Source organism: Lynx canadensis, chromosome C1, assembly GCF_007474595.2.
Source record: "Lynx canadensis isolate LIC74 chromosome C1, mLynCan4.pri.v2, whole genome shotgun sequence".
Taxonomy (NCBI): domain Eukaryota; kingdom Metazoa; phylum Chordata; class Mammalia; order Carnivora; family Felidae; genus Lynx; species Lynx canadensis.
Genome location: NC_044310.1, coordinates 176,819,429 through 176,844,175, shown reverse-complemented (window position 1 = coordinate 176,844,175; position 24,747 = coordinate 176,819,429). Strand labels below are relative to the sequence as shown.

At 39.8% G+C, this 24,747-nt stretch overlaps 1 protein-coding gene and 1 pseudogene across 3 annotated transcripts in view; one reads left to right on the top strand and one right to left on the bottom strand.

Moving 5' to 3' along the window:
• HIBCH (3-hydroxyisobutyryl-CoA hydrolase) overlaps positions 1 to 24,747 on the top strand; it is a 111,612-nt gene that overhangs the window by 6,551 nt on the left and 80,314 nt on the right. Inside the window, exons 1-3 of one of the 3 annotated variants that reach the window (XM_030328119.1) lie at positions 10,675 to 10,715; positions 11,457 to 11,542; positions 19,624 to 19,666. Coding sequence is in view for 1 of the 3 variants with exons in the window: in XM_030328120.1 (XP_030183980.1) it covers positions 10,681 to 10,715; positions 19,624 to 19,666 (78 nt within the window). In the remaining 2 variants the exon portion in view is untranslated. Of the gene's footprint in view, positions 1 to 10,440; positions 10,716 to 11,456; positions 11,543 to 19,623; positions 19,667 to 24,747 lie in introns of those variants that run through there. The other 2 variants (XM_030328120.1, XM_030328121.1) reach the window with 2 other exon arrangements.
• Positions 16,655 to 19,040, bottom strand: LOC115521524 (annotated as a pseudogene).

Genomic DNA, 24,747 nt, shown 5'->3' with positions numbered 1-24,747 from the left:
TTTTCAGTTGTTCTTAAGTTACAGTGAAAATTTACTGAACTATATAATCTAGGGGGAATCAGATATAATATTGAGGGCTACAAGTAGCTAAGGTATCAAAAACAAAGGATAGATTTTTTAGAACAAGTAATGCAGGTATATTTATAGGTGTTTTCCAATTCCTGGGCTTATAGGCTTCTAACAAAATTTTATTGGGTTTATATATTTATCTTTGTTCTATCACACTACACACACACACACACACACACACACAATGTATATATGTTAATTTTCATAAAATGGGAATTATATACTTTTTCACTTACTTTTCCATGTTCCTAGAGGTAAAATATAGTAAATGTCAAAACCTTGAATTATATGGACCCTTAGGGTCTGATCTCCACTCTGTCTTAATTAACACTGGATTAAATTAAGTTAAACGCTGGAATCTGAGAGCAAAAAGTTTGGGGGAGGGACACTGGATCGCCTTCCCCTGTCTTCATTTGAACATTCCTTACTAAACTGCCCAGCCCAACCCCTGCTGATTAGTGTAGAGTGTTCTTGTGGTTTAGTACAAAGGTTATCCGCTGGAGCATATTATCAATTGAGTCATTTCCTCCAATTCTTAAACTTTCCTGAATATTTTCTTGTTTACATTAGCTATCCAGAGAAGACCCTAAAATCAATTTATTGTTGGATCCTCCCTGATACTCTTTAGTTTGTAAAATCATTTTATTGCATACTTTGTAATCTCAGAATATTTATATCCTGATTGCTTATTCCTTTGGTGTGTTTTGCTTTGGAATAAGTTGGCGTAGCTTTACAAATTTTTAACAATTTTTACGAATTGTTAACAATTTCGTAATCTATCTTTTGGATATTGCATGACAAGTATGATTATGCCATTCATTTCATAGGGAATAGAACATCAAATATCTCTTAATTTCTTAGCTATTCAGTAAGAACTTTAAAAGGCTACTTTAAAATATCTAACATACAAAATCAAGTTCTTTTCCTAAACTGCACCCATATTATCTCCATTACACATCATGTTGCCAAATCATTCTCGTAAAAACTTAAGGCAACAAGAGACTAGAAAGGCAAGAGGAGACAAATAGATCTCTCACATGCTGATTATACTGGGTTTTTAATTTGTTAACTAACTTCTTTTCTGGTATTAAGTGCCTTGGAGACACATTTGGGCACATAGGCTGTATTATTACTCCTAATACCTTACAACTTAAAAATAATGCTAGCTTTTAAAATGCCTTCACAAATATTAAATCTGACCCTAAATGATTATCATAAGTGTTTTTATAGAATGTACTGACACTGGAATATTTGCTTATTGTGACTAATCTCAGGTTTCCACAAAAGAAATGTTATAAATGGAAAGAAACCCTTGGAAAATTAGAAAGAACATACACTTGTCTCCTTTTTTGGTACTTATTTCAGTGTCTTTCTTCATACACATTTTCCCCCTCTTTTTCCACAAGAAAAGTTAAATATATTACCTGACAAATACAGTTACATTTTATGTTGGAAATAATAGTAAATGCAATTCAACAGATGCTTCTGTGAGGACCAATGAATTAAGTGAAAGGTGCAGGGCATTGCTTGACAGGATGAGGAAAAGCAGTGAATTTCCAGTCACCATTCACTTCTCCACACCATTTCTGGCCTCCTGCTCTCCATCTTCTTACATAGTCTTATGTTCTCTGTCAGGGTGGAGGTCCCATCCTTAATACACTCCAGAACCTAGGAAGAGGTCAGCATACAGCAGCAGCTATCTCTAAGTTGTTGCTGTTGAAGTCACAAATTAAAACTTGAAAAAAATCTTTGGTGTTACCATTTACCATAAACCTTTCATCAGCTGAAAATTACTTCCTACTTTATCCACTGTGAATCTTAAAAACACATCCCAAACATTGCTGTCTTGCCTTCCACTATCTTTTTGCTCTAAGTTATTCTTTTCCTCCTAAATATAGGCAGAAATTACACAAATTTCAATTGATTTTACCACTAATATCATGGGATGAGTTATCCTGGTTTTTTAATTTGGATTTGGAGGCAAGAGTCTTAAAGGAGGGTTTTTGAGCATTGTAGTTGCATGGAATACCAATAATTATAATTTTCTTTCCTTAGCTCTCAGGGAAAGTGAATATAGTAGTAAGAGCATAGAAAGTCTCACCAACCAAGCACAACGTAAAAGTGACTCTGAAAAGGATTCGAAAACCTTTCTCATATGAGTAGAAAAACATACCATTTCAACATTCATTTGATTTTATTTCTCCTCCCTAAAAGAGATACCAAATATTAAAGCACCTAATAAAGGTATATGCATACTTTAAGACAAATGTTAATCTACTTACATTTTTGTAACTATTATTGCTATGTGTACATACATACAAACAGTTCTAGGGAAACCCGGAAGAGCTTAAAAGCCATAATTATTACAAAAGATCTTCCTGATTACACAGTTCCCTGTGGCACTTGCTAATGTCATAGAATTTGTAATGTAACTTACTGAACTTGGTAGGACAGATCAGTTTACTCATTTACTCATTTGGAGATGTTTTAATAGTCATTTTAAATATGCATTGCTAAACTGAGGTCCTCAAGATTGTGCCTATATAATACACATATTTTTAAATGACATTGCATATTAGAAATATACCAATTATTAGAAATATACAAATAGATTCTGTACTGTTACTATGTATCAAGGCTTATGTTTTTTTGAAGTCTTTACAATGTTAGCATTACATCTTATGATGTGTATGTGTTATGCGTGTGTTTTTAATTATTAGAGATATAATTTGACATGCAATACATCAAAGTCAAGAAATGCATTACAGCTTTTCTTTTTCTTTTCCTTTTTTTTTAGTGAAGTGCAATAGTGAGAAAGGGGAAGAGTAGAACAAAGAGATCTGTAACTGACTGTGAACAATCAATTGGGATAACTCACTACCTTTGGACCAGCTGTATTAAAGCTTTTCTAAGAATTTTATTTGGAGAAACTATTTTATGGAAAAAACATAAACCTTTCAATCTTCTTTGATGTGGTACATCACTACCTGGTAGCAACTCCCTAGAATCCAGTGCATCTAGTAAACAGAAAATTTGTCCAAAAACTATTTTCAGAATTACTTATAAAGAAAAAAATATGGTAGATTTTGTGCAGTATTTGTCATTTCCTTAAAACCACTTTTATGTTTTGTTAATAAAACAACTTTTCTCATGATAAACAATAGAAAATATAAATAACTATAGAGAAGTACTGAGTTACCCATACTTTCACCACCACCTACCTGTTGTTAACATTTGGGGTAGATATTCTTCTAGAATGTTTCTGTGCACATTTTTTTCTAACAGAAACCATTTTTGTTTTAAAAATTTTCTATTTTATTAATGCTCCTATTTTTATCAGTTGCTATTTGAATCATAACTCTGGGCATGGATACGGGTTGATGATCTGGGAAATAAGTCACCCTTCCCTGCCAAACCCACTTAATCTTGGAAGCCATGGACATCCCCAGTATCCAAATAGATGATGAAACCCAAATGCCCCTTGATCCAAGGTCTCACATTCATGAGCTAATCAGATTGCTCTGCTGAGTTCAGATAATGAGAAACAGATTGGCGAGTTAGCAAACATGGCAAAAGGAAAAAGAGTATGTAAATAAATAACTATTTAAAAGCCAAATTGTGGGATGATGTCATGAAGTACAGTTGGGATCAGACAAGCCAGGGCAAATCAAAACTTCTTGCAAGTCAAGCAAGTATGAAAGCACAGAAAAGATATGGGGAGGAGTGTGGGGAGCCAGACGTGTTCTCTCTGACCCACTGGCCGTACTTCAAAGTGATACTGATGGAACTAAAATCTGATAATGTTGTATTTCTGCTTACATACTCTTTAAAGGTGGCTTCACGGGCTCTTTGTGATCTGATCCCACCTTACCTCTCTAGTGCCACCATCAGAATCTGCAGTTGTATGCTTTGCTCTATCTGTGCCGAGTTTCCCTATGTCTAAAACAGTCACTTCTTCTGAGAAGCCTTCTCTGATTTCTGGTTTATGACAGGTGGCCTTACTAGGTGCTTCCATAGCACCCTTTAACCTCCAAGGCTGCAGGGCCCAACACCTCACATAGTACCTGGATTATAATAGGCCTTCAAATTGACTAGACAAAGCACCAGGAGAGAAGCAGACATCTCACAAGTGTGCACGAGATTGCATGTGGCCAAGAAAAGAGGGAGAGAGAAGAAAAGGCACCCAGATGTGGTGCTACTTGAGATTTTTTGGATCCAGTTTTGGCGTATGTGATCCTTTCAATAACTGCACTACTGTGCACGTAGTTGGGTCCTGTTCGTTGGTTTGCACACAGTGATTAGCACAAACATACAAAAGGGCAAGGGTGATATTCAAAATATTGAACAGCTGTGGTATACTGCAGTGCTGTGAGGGCAATGTTGGGGTTAGCCCGCAGCAGGCAGTCTCGACCAAGGCAGCAGCCTGACAGGCACCAGGCACATGCCTTCAGGTACACAGCACTATTGCCAGAAGTGTTATCTTCCATAAAAGGGCTTGGCCTACTATGAGCACATGGCATTGTGGTCTAGTGTAGACAGCTGTGGCCTGCTGGTTGGCAGGTACCAGGTTGGTCTCCTCAGTAGTGCCCACCTGGGGTCCTTGGGGCCAGATTGACCAGATTAGCTGACATGGACAGTGGGTACTTATTAATTGGTTTGGAAGCATTTCGATGTCTTAACAACCATGTAGCCATACTGATGTTATTTACTGAATATTAGCCTTACAGAAGGGCTTATTTAACTTGCACTGGGCGGTGAGCAAGAGGAAAAGGAAGGGATCAGATTTCATTACTGGACTTTGGGCTTCCCCAGAACTCTGGGGTCTATAAGGTTACTCATCCATGACTGTAGTACAAAGGAGAAAACGATAAATGCCTTAAAAGAAGAGCTGTTGGGTCACAGGTTCAACAGTATCCCATGCTGCTCACCTAGTTATATATAAGAAAGGATCACGTCCTTTTTGGGACCAATAAGTTGAGATTAACATTGTCATTGGATGAAGGTCTGTTTTCTGCACTGCTTGTTGGTAATAATTGAGCAATGTCTTACTTTTTGGCCTCCACTGTATGACCCAATTCCTTTTGTTTGGGAAGACACCTGGGACTCTGTGCATGTAGTCTGTGTTGTATGCATCCTGTGGTTGGTGCTGGCCAAAGGGGTACACTGAGACCACTACACTTACAGCTTTAGGTTGGGACCAATGAGATAATTCTAGGTCAGGCTTTTTCCCTGGAGCTTGGCATAAAACAAAAGAAAACAAAACAAAAACAACAGCAACAAAAACACACACACGCACACAAACAAAAAGATTGGCTCAAAACACTATTCCCACAAAAGGCCACTTTGCAAAACTTTGGGAAATTCAGGTATGAAAAGAAGGTGAAATGAGTGGGTTTCAGCACTCTTTCAAGAAGACTGATTGAAGGGAGTGGAGGGTTGAGCCTTAAGACTTACTACCCAACTCATGGGCAAGGGAGCAGGGTAGAACTGACCAGGTAGCACAGCCTCAGGCTGGTTAGAGTGAAGAAAAGGCACAACCACTGAGGCTTTTCCAGAAGTGGGTTATTGGGACAGCTAGTGTAAGCAGCTCACTTCTGGCACTGAAGAGATCCTTGTTTGGTGGTGGAGCTTAGGGGTAGGGGGTGGGGCTAGGTGTGCTGAGGGACCTCAACCCAACAGTGGTGATCTTTTGGCAAGCTTTTCAGAGCCTTTCATTGATTACCAATCACTTTCTTTTTTTTTTTCAACGTTTATTTATTTTTGGGACAGAGAGAGACAGAGCATGAATGGGGGAGGGGCAGAGAGAGAGGGAGACACAGAATCGGAAGCAGGCTCCAGGCTCTGAGCCATCAGCCCAGAGCCCGACATGGGGCTCGAACTCACGGACCTCGAGATCGTGACCTGGCTGAAGTCGGACGCTTAACCGACTGCGCCACCCAGGCGCCCCTGATTACCAATCACTTTCTCACAGGGAAGAGCACTAGGGAGTCACTTCCCTGCCTGGTGTTGGCTCCTGGATAATCTTTCACATGTTGTGCGTACTTAATTCAAGGAGCATTTGTGTTTTGACAAATAATTTTTACAACTTATTTTCCATACCAATGCCAGGTTTACACTGATTAAGATTCACACAGTTATTTATATGCAAAATCTTTCCTAATTAGTTAATTAGTATATCAAATCTGTATGCCTGTTTATCATGTCCCCAGCACTAGGTTTTCGAAAAATTCAGACAACATATAAGATATAGTTTCTATCCTCAAGGAATGTATAATTCAAGAGAGAAGATTAGCATTCAGCAAACAATTAAGCAAGAAATGAGTGATGAACTAGGATGCTGATGAGAAGTATAATTCAAATGCAGGAGTAAAGAATCTGGTACAGGTTAGAATAAGAGACTGTTGCAGGAAAATGAGACTCAAGACAGGCCCTCAGGATGGAAAAATTTTAGAAGAGGATGAAAGAAGAACAGCTTTCCTGACATAAGAAATCACCTGAATCAAGGAACAGAGGCAGGACATGAACATTAGGTACTCAGGGGCATCCAGGAGAGATGTGTGACAGGAATGAGGGCAGGTACATGGGAAACAAGTTTGGGTAGGTAAGGTAGAGCCCTATTTCTGTCACCTCAAAAGTCAGTCAGTTTGAACTCGACATTACAGACCACTGCTGTTCAATAATAGTGCCATGTATGTAATTTAAAACTTTCTATGTCACACTAAAAAAATAAAAAGAAACAACTGAAAATAATTATATATTTTCCCTAACCCAATATATCTAAAATATTACCGTTTTAACATGTAATCAATATTAAAAAAATTTTACACTGCTTCAGTTGTTAAATTTAAATTAAAGACAAATTCATTTCCTCACTTGCACAAGCCACATTTCAAATGCTCAATAGCCACACGTGTCTAGTATTGGTCAACATAGCTATAGACAATTGCGAGATTATTTAGCAGCTGAATAATAAGCCAAAGTTGAATAGTATCTTGGGAGAATTTGTTGTCAATGAAATGCAGAGTGCATTGAAGGGTGTGATGATTGCAGGTGAAGAGGGAAGTTAGATTTGGAATGAGTTATATGTGGGTGCTGAAATGGTTGCCATGGGACAGGGCAAGAGGATAGGGCAAATCTGAGAGATGCTTCAAAGAAATAATTGGTATGCCTTGATGACTGGTAATGAGAAAAGAAAAAAAATAATTCACGAGTGGTAGCCAGCCTCCACACAGCCCTCAGTGATCCTCGCCTCCAGGTGTGGTATGTGTGACCAATAGAATAAGGCCACAGTGATAGTACTTCACTTTCAAGATTAGATTATAAAAGACACTCTGGCTTCTGTTTTGGTGTTTCTCTGTCTTGGCTCACTTACTCTGGAGAAATGGAGCTGCTATGCTGTGAGCAGCTCCGTGGAAAGGCCTATGTAGCAAGGAACTGAAGCTTGACAATGAGCCCATAAGTGAGTTTGGAAGGGGGTCCTCCTGCCCCAAATGAGCATTCAAATGACTGTAGTCCTAGCAAACACTGTGACTGCAACCTCAGGAGAGACTCTGAGCCAGAACTACCTCTCAGCCTCTCTCTGATTCCTAAACCTCAGAATCTAAGAGAGATAATAAATATTTGTTATTTTAAGCTGCTAAACTTGGGGGCAAATTGTAACAGCAACACAGAATGATTGCATCAAGCAGTAAGAAAAAGATAACTTCGTTTAAAATAGGCAAGAGACTTGAACAGCCACTTTACAAAAGAAGAGAGGCAAAGAAAAAAAGTGCTCAATTATTATTAGACACCAGGGAAATGCAAATTGAAACCACAATGAGATAACACTACCCACACATCAGTAGGGTAAAAATAAAGACTGAAAGCATAAAATGTTGATGAGGATGTGGAGCAACCAGAATTCTTTTAAAATTAAGATATAATTCATGTACCAATCAGTTCACCCATTTAAAGTATACAATTTAATGACTTTTAGTATAGTTCACCCATCACCACAATACATTTTAAAGTATTTTTATTACTCCAAAGAAACCCAATACCTCTTAGCTGTCACCCTTCCTGAACCCTAGTCTACTTTTGGCTCTGTACATTTGCTTATTCTGGACACTCATGTTAATGAAATCACACAATATTTGGTCTTTCACACTTGGTTTCTTTCACTTAACATAGTGTTTTCAAGGTTCATCTATGTTGTAGCATGTAGCAGTACTTCATTTTTTTCATAGCCAAATAATATTTCATTATATGAATATGTCACTTTTTTTAACCCATCAGTTGATACATACTTGTTTCTACTTTTTGGTTATTATGAGTAGTTATAAACATTTGTGTGGACTATACTTTCATTTCTTTGGGGTATATACATAGGAGTGGAATTACTAGGTCTTATGGTTGTCTATATTTAACCAATTGAGGGATTCCCAAATTTTTTCAAAATGGCCATATAATTTTACATTCCCACCATCAGTATATGAAGATTATTATTTCTCTGTATCTTCATCAACACTTATTACTGTTTGTCTTTTTGATTATAACCATCTTAGTGAGTATCAAGTCGTATCTCATTGTGGTTTTGATTTGTATTTTCTTGATGGCTAATTATGTTGAGTATCTTTTCATAAGATTATTTATCATTTGTAGATCTTCTCTGAAGAGCTGTCTATTCAGATCCCTTGCTCATTTTTAAATAGAAGGATCTGTGTCTTTTTAAAATTAAGTTGTAATAGTTCTTTACATGTTCTAGGTACAAAATCTTTATCAATACTACATTTGCAAAGTTTTTTTTCCTATTCTGGGCGTTTTCTGCAACCAGAATTCTTTTTTTTTTAAGATTTATTTTTAGAGAGAGAGAGTGCAAGTGGGGAGGAAGGAGGGGGGGAGAGAGAGAGACAAGATGAGAGAGAGAGAGGGAGAGGGAGAGAGGGAGAGAGAGAGAATCTTAAGCAGGCTCCATGCTCACCACTGAGCCCGATGCGGGGTTTGATCGCATGACTCTGGGATCATGACCTGAGCCAAAATCAAGAGTGGGATGCTCAACAGACTGAGCTACCGAAGTACCCCTAGAAAGAATACTTAATCCAAAATGGTATGAACACTTTTGAAAACATCTTGGGTTACATAATTTGCCCAAGGTCACTAAAGTCAGCATGCTAGGGACAAGACAGGACCAACTACATTAATTACTAGGATCTGCCTGTAGCAAATGAAAATGTGGTGCACCTTGTTAAAAACTTGTTAAAAATAGAACATTAAACCAAATGCAGAGCCTTTCTAAGCATGAGGCCTTGTGAGACACAGGCTATGTGCACATGAAGCTAAGGGAACAGGGAAGATTATATAATCTTGGGCTGTTTAACAGAAAAGCCCATGCTCTTTCCAATAAACCATACTGGGTTGAGGGATCCATTCATTTTTTTTTTTGCGTACACTGAATGAGACTTTTTGTGCACACTGAATGATGGCAATGTCAGATGGTGATATAAATATTGATGTCCCATAGCTGTTTAAAAACTGAATTGCAGGTCAGAAGTTCCTTCTGGGATGCCTGTTTGTCTTTTGTTCAGTGGGCATTCAGTACATATATTTGATCTAAGTTAGAAAAGTAACTTTTGACCAAAGTCTTGACAGTATCTTCTTAAATGTTAATTTGCTAGGATTAACTCTTTTAACTCCCCTCCCTCTGAAATGCTTCACTGAATTCCTTTTTTCTGACAAATGTGCCAATGCTTTAGCGGTGATGAAATGTTTGCTGCTGGACATCTGGGTGTACTGGGATACAGAAGAACATTCTTCTGAATCAACAGTGGATCCTAATGTATAAGGTAAATCTTGAGTAATTTTGAGTATACTTCGAGTAATACTTCGAGTATTTTGAGTAAGCTACGTTCTGAATAGAATTAGGCTTTCGTTGGTAAGTTAACTTTCAGTTTTGTTGGTGAAGACGTTATCTATCACCCTCTTAATGGGACAGATTTTTGCCTGCTATTGAAGAGTAGGGATCAATAACTTTTCCAAAAAACTTGAAATATACCAATCCTAATGTAAAAGAAGTTCTGCTGTGGTAAGGTTAGGATTAAACTACATCAGTGTCCTATTATCAAGCGTATTTCATCTGATCCTCAAACGAGAGAATACTAAGCTTATATTTTTAGTTAAAAAAAATCTTCAAACTCAAGCAAAGTCTTTCATGTCAGTCTCCGCTAGTCAAACGACGCCGGTGAAGCCCAGCCCAAGAGAGGCTCCAGGGTAGCCGCTTCTCTTGCCCAGTCAGCGGGCGTCAGCGGCCGTCAGCACTCGGCCGCTACTTCCAGCGATGCCGGATCTCGCCTTCCGCCCTTCGCCTAGGCCCCGCCCCCTAGCCAAGCCCCGCCCCGTCCGCTTCTTCCGCTCTCCACCCATTTCCTCCCGCAGGGGTTTTCGCCCTGCGCCTCAGCGCCCTCCGGTAGCGGAAAATCCCGCAGTGGGCCTCTCTGGCCGCCTGGAGGACTTGTCATCTGTGTCTGGAGGCGCCCGGCGGCGGCGGCGGCGGCGGTGGGCGGGTCTGAAGTGCGGCGCGACGAGCCACTCTTGTGCGCCTGCTCTGACTACTTTAAGTTTGTGGGTGTCTTCACCATGGTGCTGCCAGAGGCGTGGAGCTTCATGTGCAGGTGAGTGAGCTAGCGAGCTGCCAGCGCAGGCTCCGGGGCTGCGCTCGCCGAGGTGGCAGAGGGTTGCAGGTGGCGACTGCCTGGCCTCGAAATTTCTAGTCACTTTTGGAGGCTCAGCTCTTAGATCTGAGCCCGGGCCCCTTTCTGTTATGTCGCTCTTACTGTGTTTAGGCGCCTTCTTCGCAGCATCACCTTTTTCTGTTATTCTGGTTCGTATTCAGCCTTGACCCTGTGGTGTCTCCGCATTGGGTGGGGACCCTCAAATGTGGGGCAACGATCAGGTGGAAGGGGCGGGAGGTGTAGGAATTCACCTGAGGCAGAACAAAGAAGATAGAAGTTTATTGACTATATCGTAAGGGAGCCGCGAGCAGGACTACATGGAAGAGGCTGCACGGAGGCCGTGAATGGGCCTGTTTTTAAAGGGGAAAGTTGAGGAGGTGTGGCCACGTATGGAATTCATTTCTTGGCAACTGTGCCTAGTGGTAAGTAGCTCATTGGTCGGTTAGGGCCACTAAATATCTCGAGATGGGTCGCCTGATGGGCCGAAATGTATTCTGCGTTCCGTTGCTCAAGCCTGTGTGCCTAAAAGCGGTCTCCCCAGGGCACACACAACTTTCTTTTGACTCCCATTTCTTTCCTTTCTTCAAAGCTGAGTATAGTTTGGGGGAACACGCGGGGTTTCAACTCGGAGGATTTTCGTGCTGTGTTTTGTGCGGCTAACAAACGCTCCTGCTTTGGCAGCTGTTACACCTGTGCACGTGGTGTGCCTTTCTCGTTCAGTTCTGTTGGCTGGCTCCAGCGTTAATACAGGTGTACGGAACATCCAGGTTAGTGTTGTGGACACATATTGTGGTTTGGTGGAGTATGTGTGCGAACTTGGTGTTCAGCTTTTGAAAGTGCTGCTGAATGCATCTTGAGCTCAGTTAAGGAAATCTAGTCGTAATGAGTTTAGGAAGTTAGGCTGCATCAGTCTTGAGGCTTACTGCCTGCCCCTGTGCATTCAGGTAGCAGCTGTGACCACTTGAAAAGAGAGCCATCTTATTTGCTCCATAACTTCAATTGCTGGGTTCTTTAGCTTTTGAGTTTGCCTTGGGGGAAAGGGATGGGAGCATTTCTTTGGTTTAAGAACAGTGGTTACTGCTTTAGGGGAAGATGTCTGGTTGTTTAACATTGTGTTCACAGACCTGGATCTCAATAAAAGAAAAGTGGAAGAGTTTCTTTTTTGTTTTGTTTTGTGTTTTTACTTAAGTAATCTTTACCCCCCCCCCCCCCAACTCATGTGGGGCTCAAGCTCACAACCTTGAGATCAAGAGTTTCACGCCTTTCTGGGGTACCCGCGTGGCTCGGTCGGTTAAGTGTCAGACTTTGGCTGACGTCACGATCTCCAGATCTCCAGGTTCCTGAGTTCGAGCCCCACGTGTGGCTGGCTCTGTGCTGACAACTCAGAGCCTGGAGCCTGCTTCAGATTGTCTTCCTCTGCCCCTCTCCACTCACCACCCCCCCCCCCCCATACAAATAAACATTAAAAAAAAAAAAAAGAAGAGTTGCATGCTCTTCCCACTAAGTGAGCCAGGTGCCCAGCAATGTGAATGCTTTCTTTTTTTTTTAATAGCATTTTATTTTTTAAAGTAGGCTCCATGCCCAGTGTGAGATCTCAAACTCACAACCCTAAGATCAAGAGTTGCACGTTCTACCAGCTGAGCCAGCCAGGCGTCCCATTTGTTTTTGTTTTTTTAATACCTTGAAATTAGTTGTCCCTGTGTCGCTGAACATGGCAAATATTAAGAAAATCAGCACATGTCATTATTGCTGCTGCTTTTTGAAGTTGTGAGTAAACACCGGATTCTTTGAGAAACAAATAGGAAGACATATTGGTTAACAAAATTAACTGACTTGGGAAAGAATCTGACACCGCTAGAGTTCAAGTTGGCTTTATTCCACCCCCTGATCTCAAGGTTGCAGACTGGTTAGGTGAGTCCCGGACCATTTTTGGGGTTTAAATCAGGTCTTTTCCAGGACCTTGGAGTGGATATTACCCTAGCAAAGCAGAGACCTGAGGCCAGTGTCATCTAGTCTACAATAGCCTAACCCACAAATGTATTAAGGAATAGGGTGCCACGGAGTGCTTTTGAGAGGAAATAAGTCCTCTCAGCTGTGGTTGACATTGTTGGGCAGTCCCCTCTTGAACTCTGGTTTCCCTTGACTTTTCTGGCACTGTCTTTCCCTCCTCCCTCTCCACTACTTCTTATCTTGCCCTAGTGCTAGTACAGCTCTTGGGTGTTTTGCCGGGGAAGGTTCCAAATAAAGCACAGTTCTCTGAAGAAAACTCTCAAATGTGTATGTCTAATCTTGATTTATCCAAAGTGCTAGTGCTGGCCACACTCACCTGAATGTCTCATTTGTACCTCAACTGTAACTTGCACGTAAGTGTAACCCTTACTCCTCATCTGCACTTCCAATTTCTTGGAACTCTTATTATTCTTCTATGTTTTTAAAGTTATGTAAATTCTCCCACATTCCCAATTCTTATTTCTGACTGCTGATTCAAATTTGAACAATCGTTTCAAATTTTTCACTTGTTCATTTTGCAGAAACTTGTTGGTGGACTTCTTCCCAGTTTGAATAGCTTCCGCATCTCACTGCCAGGTTAATCTTGCTAAAGTTCAGTTCAGTGTCTGCCATTCTTCTCCTAAGAAGTTCTTAAAGGTGTCCTCCTACCTCTGGAATTAAATAAAAATTTCCCAGCCCGATTTCAAAGATTTGGCCCCAATTTACTCATGAATTCTACCAGACTTTTATATTCTAGCTTCTGGGAGTTCTAGGCACTTTTGTTATCCTGTAGCCAATCTGGACTACTTGTTATCTTCGTTATTAAGGCCTTGAAGTCCCAAAGGAAAGCAGACAAGAAACAGATGTTTAAATAAAAGTAATAGTTATAAACTCTGATAGTGTCTTAAAGGAAAAGTATAAGTATGAGAAGAATGGGATTTAGAAAGGAAAGAGACGGTCAGGGAGGCTCTTCAAAGAGATTGATCTTTTAAGTTGTTAAAGGCACTCAGTGCCTTATCCATTTGCTGTGTACTCTGTTGAACTACACTATTTTGGTTCTTCTTGAGCTGCCTCTTTTCTCTTTCACTACATACATAGTTGTATCTGAAGGCTCAATATTTGATTCCCTTATATTTTTTCTGTGTTAGGAGTCACAGACCCAAATGCAGAGGCTAGGAAGGAAGCATTGAGTGATGCTGTCTAGATGACAGCACTGGGGACTAGTAGGGAACTATGAGCTAGAGAAAGTGCTCTGTCTAAAGGAGCCAGCTTCTCAGCCCCAGGCATTGTTGCCATTGTAGAATGTAGACCTGCAGTTTCCATAACTAATTTTTCTGGGAAACTGCATTTTTAGGTGGAACCTTTTGGTTTTAAATGTTTGTTGTTTTAAAACACTGCTGACCAGACAAAACACATTTGTAGACCCAGCATTCAGGCCACTAATTTTCAACTGCAGATCCTTCATCTACTCCTCATAGAGAGCTGGCAGGTAATTTTGTGACATGTCTTCAGTTCTAACTTTTCTTTCAGACTCCAGTCTGCTTGCTCTTGAATGTTTCTACTTATGTCAGTACAGTCTCAAGAAACTGAAAATGGAATTCATATTTCATTCTACAAACCAGCTAGTTTCCTTGCCACCCTTTTCAGTGCCTATATTCTCAGCTATTCTCGCTTGAAATCTTGGAATTGCTGTTGACAAAGTTCTTTTCCTTGAATTTTTACTAATAGTTCCTAGTAAATCATTCCTTTGTTTCTGCAGCTGCTGTTTGTCAGTTCATGCCTGAATTACCTGGCCTTGGGTTTGATTTTTTGTTCTCTTCACCTTCTCCCTTGCCTACTTCTGCTGTAATCTTTATTAAGCACTATTTTCATGATCTCATCTTAAAAAAAATTAATGAAAAGTTGTTTAATTTTGTAAACTCGTGAGTGCTTTATTGGTTAATTGCAAAAAATCTCCTGACTGATAATGTTCTTCTCCTTCTAAGTCAGTTGTTTTTACCTTTGGCATTTATCAGAATCACTTGGGAGGTTTGTTAAACACAGATTTCTGGGCTCACTCCACAGTTTCTAATTCAGTGGGTCTGGAGTGGGGCCAAGACTTTGCATTTCTAACATGTGTCCCGGGATGCTGATGGTGCTGGTTCAGGAACCACACTTGGAGAACAGCTGCCCCAAGCAGACCAGTTGACCATCACCTGAAGGAAGTAAGTCTGCTTAAGTGATTTAGTAAATTAGCAGTAGCTAGAGTGTGCGTGTCCATTTCTCTCCACCAGATGGCAGTCTGGGAGCCAATAGGAAGGAAAGAGAAGACCATAAATTCAGAATTATTTGGGGACTCTAAACACTCAAATACATTTTTTAAGATGTAAAAGATAATAGCAGATTTTAAATAATGGTTGAGTATAAATTGAAAGAAATAAAATTAATGATTATATGGAGTCTGGTAAGGAACCTTTTAGCTTTTTGTGTTTTGTAGCAATTGCTCCAGAGATTTTTGTGACCTTTAAGTGCTGTGCACAGTGCTTTGCACTTGCGTTTGGTAGGTATACATTGACTTTCTTTGAGCTAAAATTCTATCTCCCAGATAAAACCAAGACTTGAAGCCAGGCCTGTGTTTCTGTATGCAGCAGGTAGTACTTAAACTATTACATAAGACATGCCAGTCTGGCAGCATTGTGTTTAACCTTGAACTGGCATTTGGGTACTGGTCTTATTATGGAATTCAGGGTTATTCTGGATCTAAAGAAATTAGTCCTTAAATCTTTGATAATTCAACTTTATTTTTTTGGAATTTTTTAAGTTCAAAAAAATTTTAAAAATGGTGCTTCATGATAAGTATAGTTCAGATTTTAAAAGTCTATATGAAATCCCTATTTAGAAAATACCCCTAAATAAGCAATATGCTAGTATCTGTCACTTCAGTTTAATTTTTACAAAGTTGATTTTAATGACCACTTGTCTGCACTTTGGGATCACTTAGAGGCGCTCCAAACAAAATACCTATGCCTGTGTCCGACCTCCAGCGTTTGATTTAATTGTTCTTGGCTATGAGCTGGGCTTTGGAATGTTTACTAGGGTTTCCAGGTGATTCTAATGTTCAGACAAATTGTGGAATTACTGGGCTAGAATATTTTACTTGTGGTAAGACAAATTCAAAACCTGCTAGTCCAGGAATGTGAAGTGTGACCAATTTAAACAAATTAGTGGTTTCCCCCTTTTTGTTTTTTGTGGTATTGTTCAATTTAAGTGTAATATAAAAGAAAACATTCTGGAAAAGTTGGATTACAAATGTTTTTATAAATTAAGTCACCTGAATTTATAATTCGGGGGGCTCCACGAACTGTGAGGTCATGACCTGAACCGAAGTCAGACACTTGACCAACTGAGCCACTCGGGAGCCCTGTGGTTTTCTTTTTTTTACGTAAGAAAATAGATACGCGTTGGTAGATGCTAACTGTTCATACTCACACAGAGACAGTGTATTCTCTGAGCCAAATATACAGAGAAAGGAGGAAAAAAGCTAAAATTCTATGTACTACACAGGAGCCCAGCACCCTCCAGCTTCCAGCAGAGCTAAGGGAGCAGAAGGTTGTTCTTTTTTTCCTCCACAGAACACTGTGGTGTTGATTTCATAAAATTTTTAAGCAGGAAAGGATAAAAATGGATTTGGAACCAAAAGGGATAGGGATTCTGTACCCACTGTATTCTTCTCAAGGTATTTCCTCCTAAAGTAAGTTGAGAACCATAGTGCAAATCAGAAGGGGCTTCAAAAAACCAGAGCGACTGAACACAAGAGGTGGGGGAGGTGGGAAGATTGAAAGTTGCTTGTGGGGCCTGGAGAAAATTTAAAAAGGTTAGAATCCATTAGCGTTCCCTTAGTCATCTTCTCCTCATCCTTCTCTCTTTGCTCCAACTCCATCATCATCATCTTCATCCCCTTCATCAGCATGTCAAGAACCAAGTAGTACTGTAATGGATTTGGCCAAATATCTTTGATGAGCTCCCCTAAACTCCTCTGCACCTGCATCAGAATCATCAGTAAGCCAGAGAAAGAACTCTGTGAGTTCCTCATGCTCTCTCTTCCTGCTGGCTTTATTCTGCATTTAACTTGAACATTTTGTCACATCCTTTCTGGATTTCCATCTGATTTCAGTGTACTTTGAAGATGGATTACCACTCTCATTTTGATGAAATTCTTTGGAGAGAACTTTATATTCAAAGTAAGGTTTTTTTTATCACAATTCTGTAACGTGATTTAATATCTTCAAATTATGTCACTCTAACTCCTGTCCAATAATGCAGTGCAGATACTTGTGGATGAGTGACAAATGTTAACCCAAAGATGTGGGATTTGAGCAATCAATTCCAACCTCTGGAAAAAATTGGTCAGTGGCATTTGTTATAGGTCTGTTGCACTTTCAAAACCTCATTGGCTTGTTCATTAAGTCTATTGCATTCTGTACTTCATTAATGCATTCAACTGCTCCTTGTGTTCTTTTTCTGAGGTCTCAAGGGCTCCATCGTGGTTAGGGTTGAGTTTCTTTTTACTGACTTTGGTGGGGGTGGGGATGGTGGAGGCAAAGGGTGAAGGCAGCAACTTGGTCTAGCTGCCTCTAGTAATATTTTAAAAACTGTCATCTGTACAAAACCATTACAAAACCAATGAAAATATTTACTTAAAATATTTAAATAATACTTTTGACATGGAAACATAATCACAATAGAATTACAAAAAGAAAGCAAGATATAAAATAAACATAATAGGGGCGCCTGGGTGTTCAGTCACTTGAGCGTCTGACTTCAGCTCCAGTCATGATCTCATGGTTGGTGAGTTTGGACCCTAAGTCGGGCTCTGTGCTGACAGCTCAGAGCCTGGAACCTGCTTCAGATTTCTGTGTCTCCCTTGCTCTCTTCCCCTCCCCACTTGTGCTCTGTGTCTCTCTTTCTCAAAAATAAGTAAACGTTAAAAAAATAAAAACCTTAAAATGGGGTTAGAGAAGGTCAGTAAAGGGTGGGTTTAAGATGTTTGGATGTGGGGCGCCTGGGTGGCGCAGTCGGTTAAGCGTCCGACTTCAGCCAGGTCGCGATCTCGCGGTCCGGGAGTTCGAGCCCCGCGTCAGGCTCTGGGCTGATGGCTCAGAGCCTGGAGCCTGTTTCCGATTCTGTGTCTCCCTCTCTCTCTGCCCCTCCCCCGTTCATGCTCTGTCTCTCTCTGTCCCAAAAATAAATAAAAACGTTGAAAAAAAAAAAAAAGATGTTTGGATGAGTTAAGTGGGCATTTTGACAGCATGGCTTCTTTGGCATGTTTGTGATGTTTAATGGACATCCTTGCAGTTTAAGATGATACGTTTAAAATAAAATTCTCTCCTAATGATGACTTGAGTTCTGCCACTTGATGGGAAAATTAGAAGAACGTGTAGGATCTTATTTGGAATTGACATTCTATGGAATTGACATTCTCTATCATAATTTTATTTTTAATTTTGTTTTACTGGAAAGGAAAGATAATGCTCAGTTTTATTTTTAAAATTTACTTCTGTTATTTTTTTAGAAAGAGAACACAAGTGGGGAGGGGGCATGGGGAGGGAGGGAGGGAGGGAGGGAGGGAGGGAGAGAGAGAGAGAGAGAGAGAGAGAGAATCCCAAGCAGATTCTGTGCTCAGCACAGAGCCCAATGCAGGGTTCGATCCCACGACCCTGGAATCATGACCTGAGCCAAAATAAAGTTGGACACTCAACTGACTGAGCCACCCAGGTGCCCCAAGATAATGTCACTTTTAAATATTAAAAGTGTACAACTTACATTGTTGTAGGAAAACTAAATGTATACACACACAAAAAAATTGTTTCCAGTTTTTCCCTTCTGTAAATAATTGTGAACATCCTTATAAATCAAAATTTGATCATATGTGATTTCCCTAATACAAATGCTTGTGAAATTACTAGGCGTAAGGGTATGATCATTTTAAAGGTTGTGGAACTGTGCTTCCAGATTGCCTGCTGGAAAGGTAGTACCAATTTATAGATTTCACAGCAGTGTCTGAGAATGCTTATTGTATCTTTACCAAACTCTTTTTTTTAATTAATACTTTATTTTTTAGAGCAGTTTTAGGTTTATTAAAATATTGAGTAGAAAATTGACAAATGTGTGGCATGTCTCTACCATATAATCCTACAGACTAATTTCACTGCTGAAAACATTCCATGTGCTCTACGTATTCTTCCTTTTCTCCCTCCCCCAAACTCCTGGTAACCACTGATCTTTTACTGTCCCCATGGTTTGGCTTTTTCAGAATGTCCTGTAGTTGGAATAATACCATATATAGCCTTTTCAGATTGGCTTCCTTTGCTTAGCAGTATGTATTTAAGATTTCTGTATGTCTTATTGTGGAATGATTGATGATTTCTTTTCGTGGCTGAGTAGTATTCCATTGTATAGATATACCATAATTCGTTCATCCATTCACCTATTGGAGGACCTCTTGATTACTTCTGTATTTTGGCTATTCTGAGTAAAGCTACCATAAACATGCATGTGCAAGTTTGTGTGTGTGTGTGTGTGTGTGTGTGTGTGTAAGTTTTCACTTCATTTGGGTAAATACCAAGGAGTGTAGTTGCTGGATTATGTGGTAAGGTATGTTTAGTTTTGTAAGAAACTGCCAAATTGTCTTTCAAAGTAGCTGTACCGTTTTGTGTTCTTACCACAAAGAATGAGAGTTAAACCTTAAAAAAAAAACCAAAAACATTTTTTTTTTCTAATATCATTTAGAAGAGGCTAAAACAAAAGGAAATATGGTATTTATACATTGAGGCATGACTACCCACATTACTGTGTTCATTGTATTCTACATTTGTTTCAGGTTTAACTCATTCAAAAGGACGAATATCATACTGCAACATTTGGTAAGTTTGGACTCTGTTTTGCTGGCATTATTAGATTATGATGTGTAATATAAAATGTTCTTAGGGAAGTGGAAAATACTGGCAGATTTTGTTGACCTTTATGCCACATGGTTCCCAATTTTTTAAGACTTGTGTCAAGACTTGATGGGGCGCCTGGGTGGCGCAGTCGGTTAAGCGTCCGACTTCAGCCAGGTCACGATCTCGCGGTCCGGGAGTTCGAGCCCCGCATCGGGCTCTGGGCTGATGGCTCAGAGCCTGGAGCCTGTTTCCGATTCTGTGTCTCCCTCTCTCTCTGCCCCTCCCCCGTTCATGCTCTGTCTCTCTCTGTCCCAAAAATAAATAAACGTTGAAAAAAAAAAAAAAAAAGACTTGACACAACTTGTACGAGATGGTAGAAAGTTATGAGTAAGAGTGTGGTCTTTGGGCGCCTGGGTGGCTCAGTCGGTTAAGCGTCCGACTTCGGCTCAGGTCATGATCTCGCGGTTCATGAGTTCAAGCCCCGCGTCGGGCTCTGTGCTGACAGCTGAGAGCCTGGAGCCTGTTTCAGATTCTGTGCCTCCCTCTCTCTCTTTGACCCTCCCCCGTTCATGCTCTGTCTCTCTCTGTCTCAAAAATAAATAAATGTTAAAAAAAAAAAATTAAAAAAAAGAGTGTGGTCTTCAATTCAGGATGATTGGGTTTTGTTTTTTTTTTTTAATTTTTAAATGTTTTTATTTTATTTTTGAGACAGAGAGAGACAGAGCATGAGCAGGGGAGGGTCAGAGAGACAGGGAGACACAGAATCTGAAACAGGCTCCAGGCTCTGAGCTGTCAGCACAAAGCCTGATGCGGGGCTTGAACTCATGGGCTGTGAGATCATGAACTGAGCTGAAGTCAGACGCCCAACCGACTGAGCCACCGAGGTGCCCCTGATTGGGTTCATTTTTATTTTTTGATGTTTATTTACTTTTGAGAGAGAGACAGACAGACAGACAGACAGAATCCAAAGCAGGCTCCAGGTTCAGAGCTGTCAGCACAGTGCCCGACCTCGGACTCGAACTCAAGAACTGCGAGATCATGACCTGAGCCGAAGTTGGACACTTAATTGAGCCACCCAGGTGCCCCAGAATGCTTAGGTTAAATAATGGGTCCACTACTTAATTTTGGGTAGATTATCTCATCTCTCTCAGCTTCCTTTTAGATGTTATAGAATGAAGATAATACTATCCATCTTAGAGTGCTTATGAATGGTAAATAATTCACTTAAAAATTAGCACTAGTGCTTGGTGTGTAATTATTTTATACTTGTTAGCTACTATCGTTCAAATAACATTCTTCCAAGGCTTAGATGTTTTTAGTTTATCATTTTGCAAAGAAGAAATAATTTTTATTAATTTTTGTGTCTCTCTGCTATGGATTGAACTTTATATATTAAAATCTAATCCCCAATGCAATGGTATTTGGAGGTGGGGCCTTTAGGAGATGATTAGGTAAGAAGGGTGGTGTTTTCATGAATGGGCTCAGTGCTCCTATAAGAGAGACCCCAAAGGGCTTTCTCACCTCTTTTCCCTCATGAAGGAGTACACAGCAAGAAGACAGTCTTTTGTGAACTAGAAAGAGGGACTTCATGAGACTACATCTGCAGGTGCCTTGATCTTGGACCCCCCAGCCTCTAGAATTGTGAGAAGTGTTGTATAAGTCACCCAGTCTATGATACTTTTGTTATAGCAGCTCAAATGGACTAAAATACTCTTGTGTAGCCTGGCAAGTACCTTGTACATAAAAAACAAACAAACAAAAGGCCAAGTCACTCTGATATAGCACTTATTGTATGCCAGGTGCTCTTCCAAGTACTTGATATGTATTTGCTCAGTTAATTCTCATTGTAGTTCTATAGAGTAGATACTGTGGATCTTTTAACTGTAATTCTGAAACCTCAAAACCAAAAGTTTGTGGTTAGATTGTGATAAATGCATTTTGTGACAAAATCTGACCTGAATGTACTTGAAGCTCTTTTTTCTTTATCCTAATAGGTACGCATATTCATCGTTTGCTGCAGAAGTGTTAAAGCATTTCACTGCAGTGTACTGACCAGATTCTACTTGGGATGTTTTTTATAGCATTAATATGTATTGTGTTACCTTTCCAAAATTTAGAAAATTTTCTGAATTTTGAAACATATCTGGACCCAAGGGTTTTTGGTTAAGGGATTATATGGCTTTATCCCTATTTAATGGATCAGAAATTGAAGGACAGAGAGGCTATGTAATATGCCTCACTGTCACCCAGCTAGTAAATAGGAGGTGGAATTTTAATCCAGTCGGTCTGGCTCCATAGACTTTCCTATTGCACTTTACAGCCTGAGGCAGAGTGGGCATTAAGTAACTATTGCAGAATCTGTTTCAGGTAAGCCTAAATGGAGATGGGCAAATTAAGACTGGAATATCTCATCCTACCCTTAATTATTTTAGTCAGCATATATACATGGGAGCTGAGGAGTTTCTAGGAATAAGAACTTAATATTACAGATTCATATTTATACACATGCACCCCGGTAGAATAGAAAGACATGACAGAATCCAGATCACCTGGACTATAGTGACCTGAGGCATAAACCACATTGTGAGAAGGAAGATAAACTGAACTTTTAGCAGGGCTTGAAGACTGAATCATTCTTATCCCAGTGTTGGCTTTTACATGTGCTTCAGAGATCAGCTGTATTCCAAGGAGTCCTTCCGTGACCCTTCTAAGAAAGCCAATAGGGCAAGAGCCCTTTTTATTTCATAATGGAGTGATGAAAGCATGCAACTGATGGCAGTACTATTGGCAGAGTTATGAGAAGTGGATAGGACTGATTTATGATAACAGTATGACATTCTTACCCTTCAAAGATTGTGGATGAAGACCTGAACCTGGAAAGGGGGGCAAGGTTTATCAAGCTAATGCAAGCAAGTAGAACCTATTAATGAGGTTTCACTTGTATCCATAGGCTGATGTGGACATATTTTTGCAAAACTATTCATGGAAAGATTTCTTTCTTTCTCCATGATATTCTATTAAAAAAATTTTTTTTAATGTTTATTTATATATGAGAGATAGAGACAGAGTGTGAACAAGGGTAGGGCAGAGAGCGAGGGAGACAGAATCTGAAGCAAGCTCCAGGCTCTGAGCTGTCAGCACAGAGCCCGACGTGGGGCTTGAACCCACGAACTGTGAGATCATGACTTGAGCTGAAGTCAGATGCTTAACTGACTGAGCCACCCAGGCGCCCCTCCATAATGTTATATTTTAAACTCTTATACAGCATTTAATGTGCAAAAGCTCATTTCTTCCATATAAATTCGATCTCAACACGGAGAAAACTGTGGTCTTATTTCTGAAAGTAGTTCTTTCCCATATGAAGGTTCACTGGATGGGCTGCATGAAATGACACTGTACTTATCGTTTTCACGACAGCAGTCAAGTCTTATTTTGTATATCTAGGTGATGATCTAGAATCTGTGTCAACCAATTTATAATCTACGGTTTTTGAACAGATACACATTAAGTGCTTGCTTTGTATGCAGTGAACTAAGTGCTTTGAGATACTATTATGAAAGACCATTCCTGACCTCAAGAAATGAATAGTCTAATAAAAAGGCCTAGAAATATTTACTAATATAAAAAGCTTCTGTACAACAAAAAAAACCCATCAACAAAACTAAAAGGCAACAGATGGAATGGGAGAAAATGTTTGCAAATGACATATCAGATAAAGGGTTAGTATCCAAAATCTATAAAGAACTTACTAAGCTCAACACCTGAAAAACAAATAATCCAGTGAAGAAATGGACAGATGACATGAATAGACACTTCTCCAAAGAAGACATCCAGATGGCCAACCGACACGTGAAAAAATGCTCAACATCACTCATCATCAGGGAAATACAGATCAAAACTACCATGAGACACCACCTCATACCTGTCAGAATGGCTAAAATTAACAATTCAGGAAACAACAGATGTTGGTGAGGATGCCGAGAAAGGCGAACACTCTTGCACTGCTGGTGGGAATGCAAACTGGTGCAGCCGTTCTGGAAAACAGTGTGGAGGTTCCTCAAACAATTAAAAATAGAACTACCCTATGACCCAGCAATTGCAGTACTAGGTATTTATCCAAAGGATACACAGGAGTGCTGATTCGAAGGGACACGTGCACCCCAATGTTCATAGTAGTGCTATCAACAATAGCCAAATTATGGAGAGGCCAAATATACACAATGGGTTACTACTTGGTAATGAAAAAGAATGAAATTTTGCCTATTACAGCAACATGGATGAAACTAGAGTGTATTATGCTAAGTGAAATAAGTCAAAGATATATAATTTCACTCATGGAATTTGAGAAATTCAACAGATTAACATAGGAGAAGGGAGGGAAAAATAAGATAAAAACAGGGAGGCAAACCATAAGAGACTCTTAAATACAGAGAACTGAGTATTGTTGGAGGGGAGGTAGGTGGGATGGGTTAAATAGGTGCTCGGCCCTAAGGAGGGCACTTTTTGGGATGAGCTCTGGGTGTCCTATGTAAGAGGTGAATCACTGGGTTCTACTCCTGAAGCCAAGACTTCACTTTATGTTAACTAACTTTAATTTAAATTAAAAAAAGGATATTTAACAAAGTGTGGTAAAAAGACCAAATAAATTAAAGGTGTGAACAAAGGTGGGATAGAGTGATACTGACTTTATAACCAATGAAAGCTTACTGGAGGAAAATCATTTGATCTGGGCCTTGAAGAACAATTATGGTTTCAACATGTGGAGATGGGAATAAGTGGATGTTCATATAGTAATCCTAAAGTGATTCTATTATCTCCATTTTACAAAGGCAGAAACTGAGGCTTTAAGAATAACTTGCTTGAGGGTGTACAGTAGTGAGTGGCTAAACTAATGTTTGCATCTGTATGACTCTAAAATCTGGTTTCTTTCTGTTACACAATATGCTTGTTCTATGTGGCAAGAATGGTGTGATGGGAGAATAGAGGTTACGTTTAGGGCTTTCTGAGTATCTGTGTTATAAGGAGTGCTATGTGGTGGTGGGCCCATTTTACCCGGGATCCAA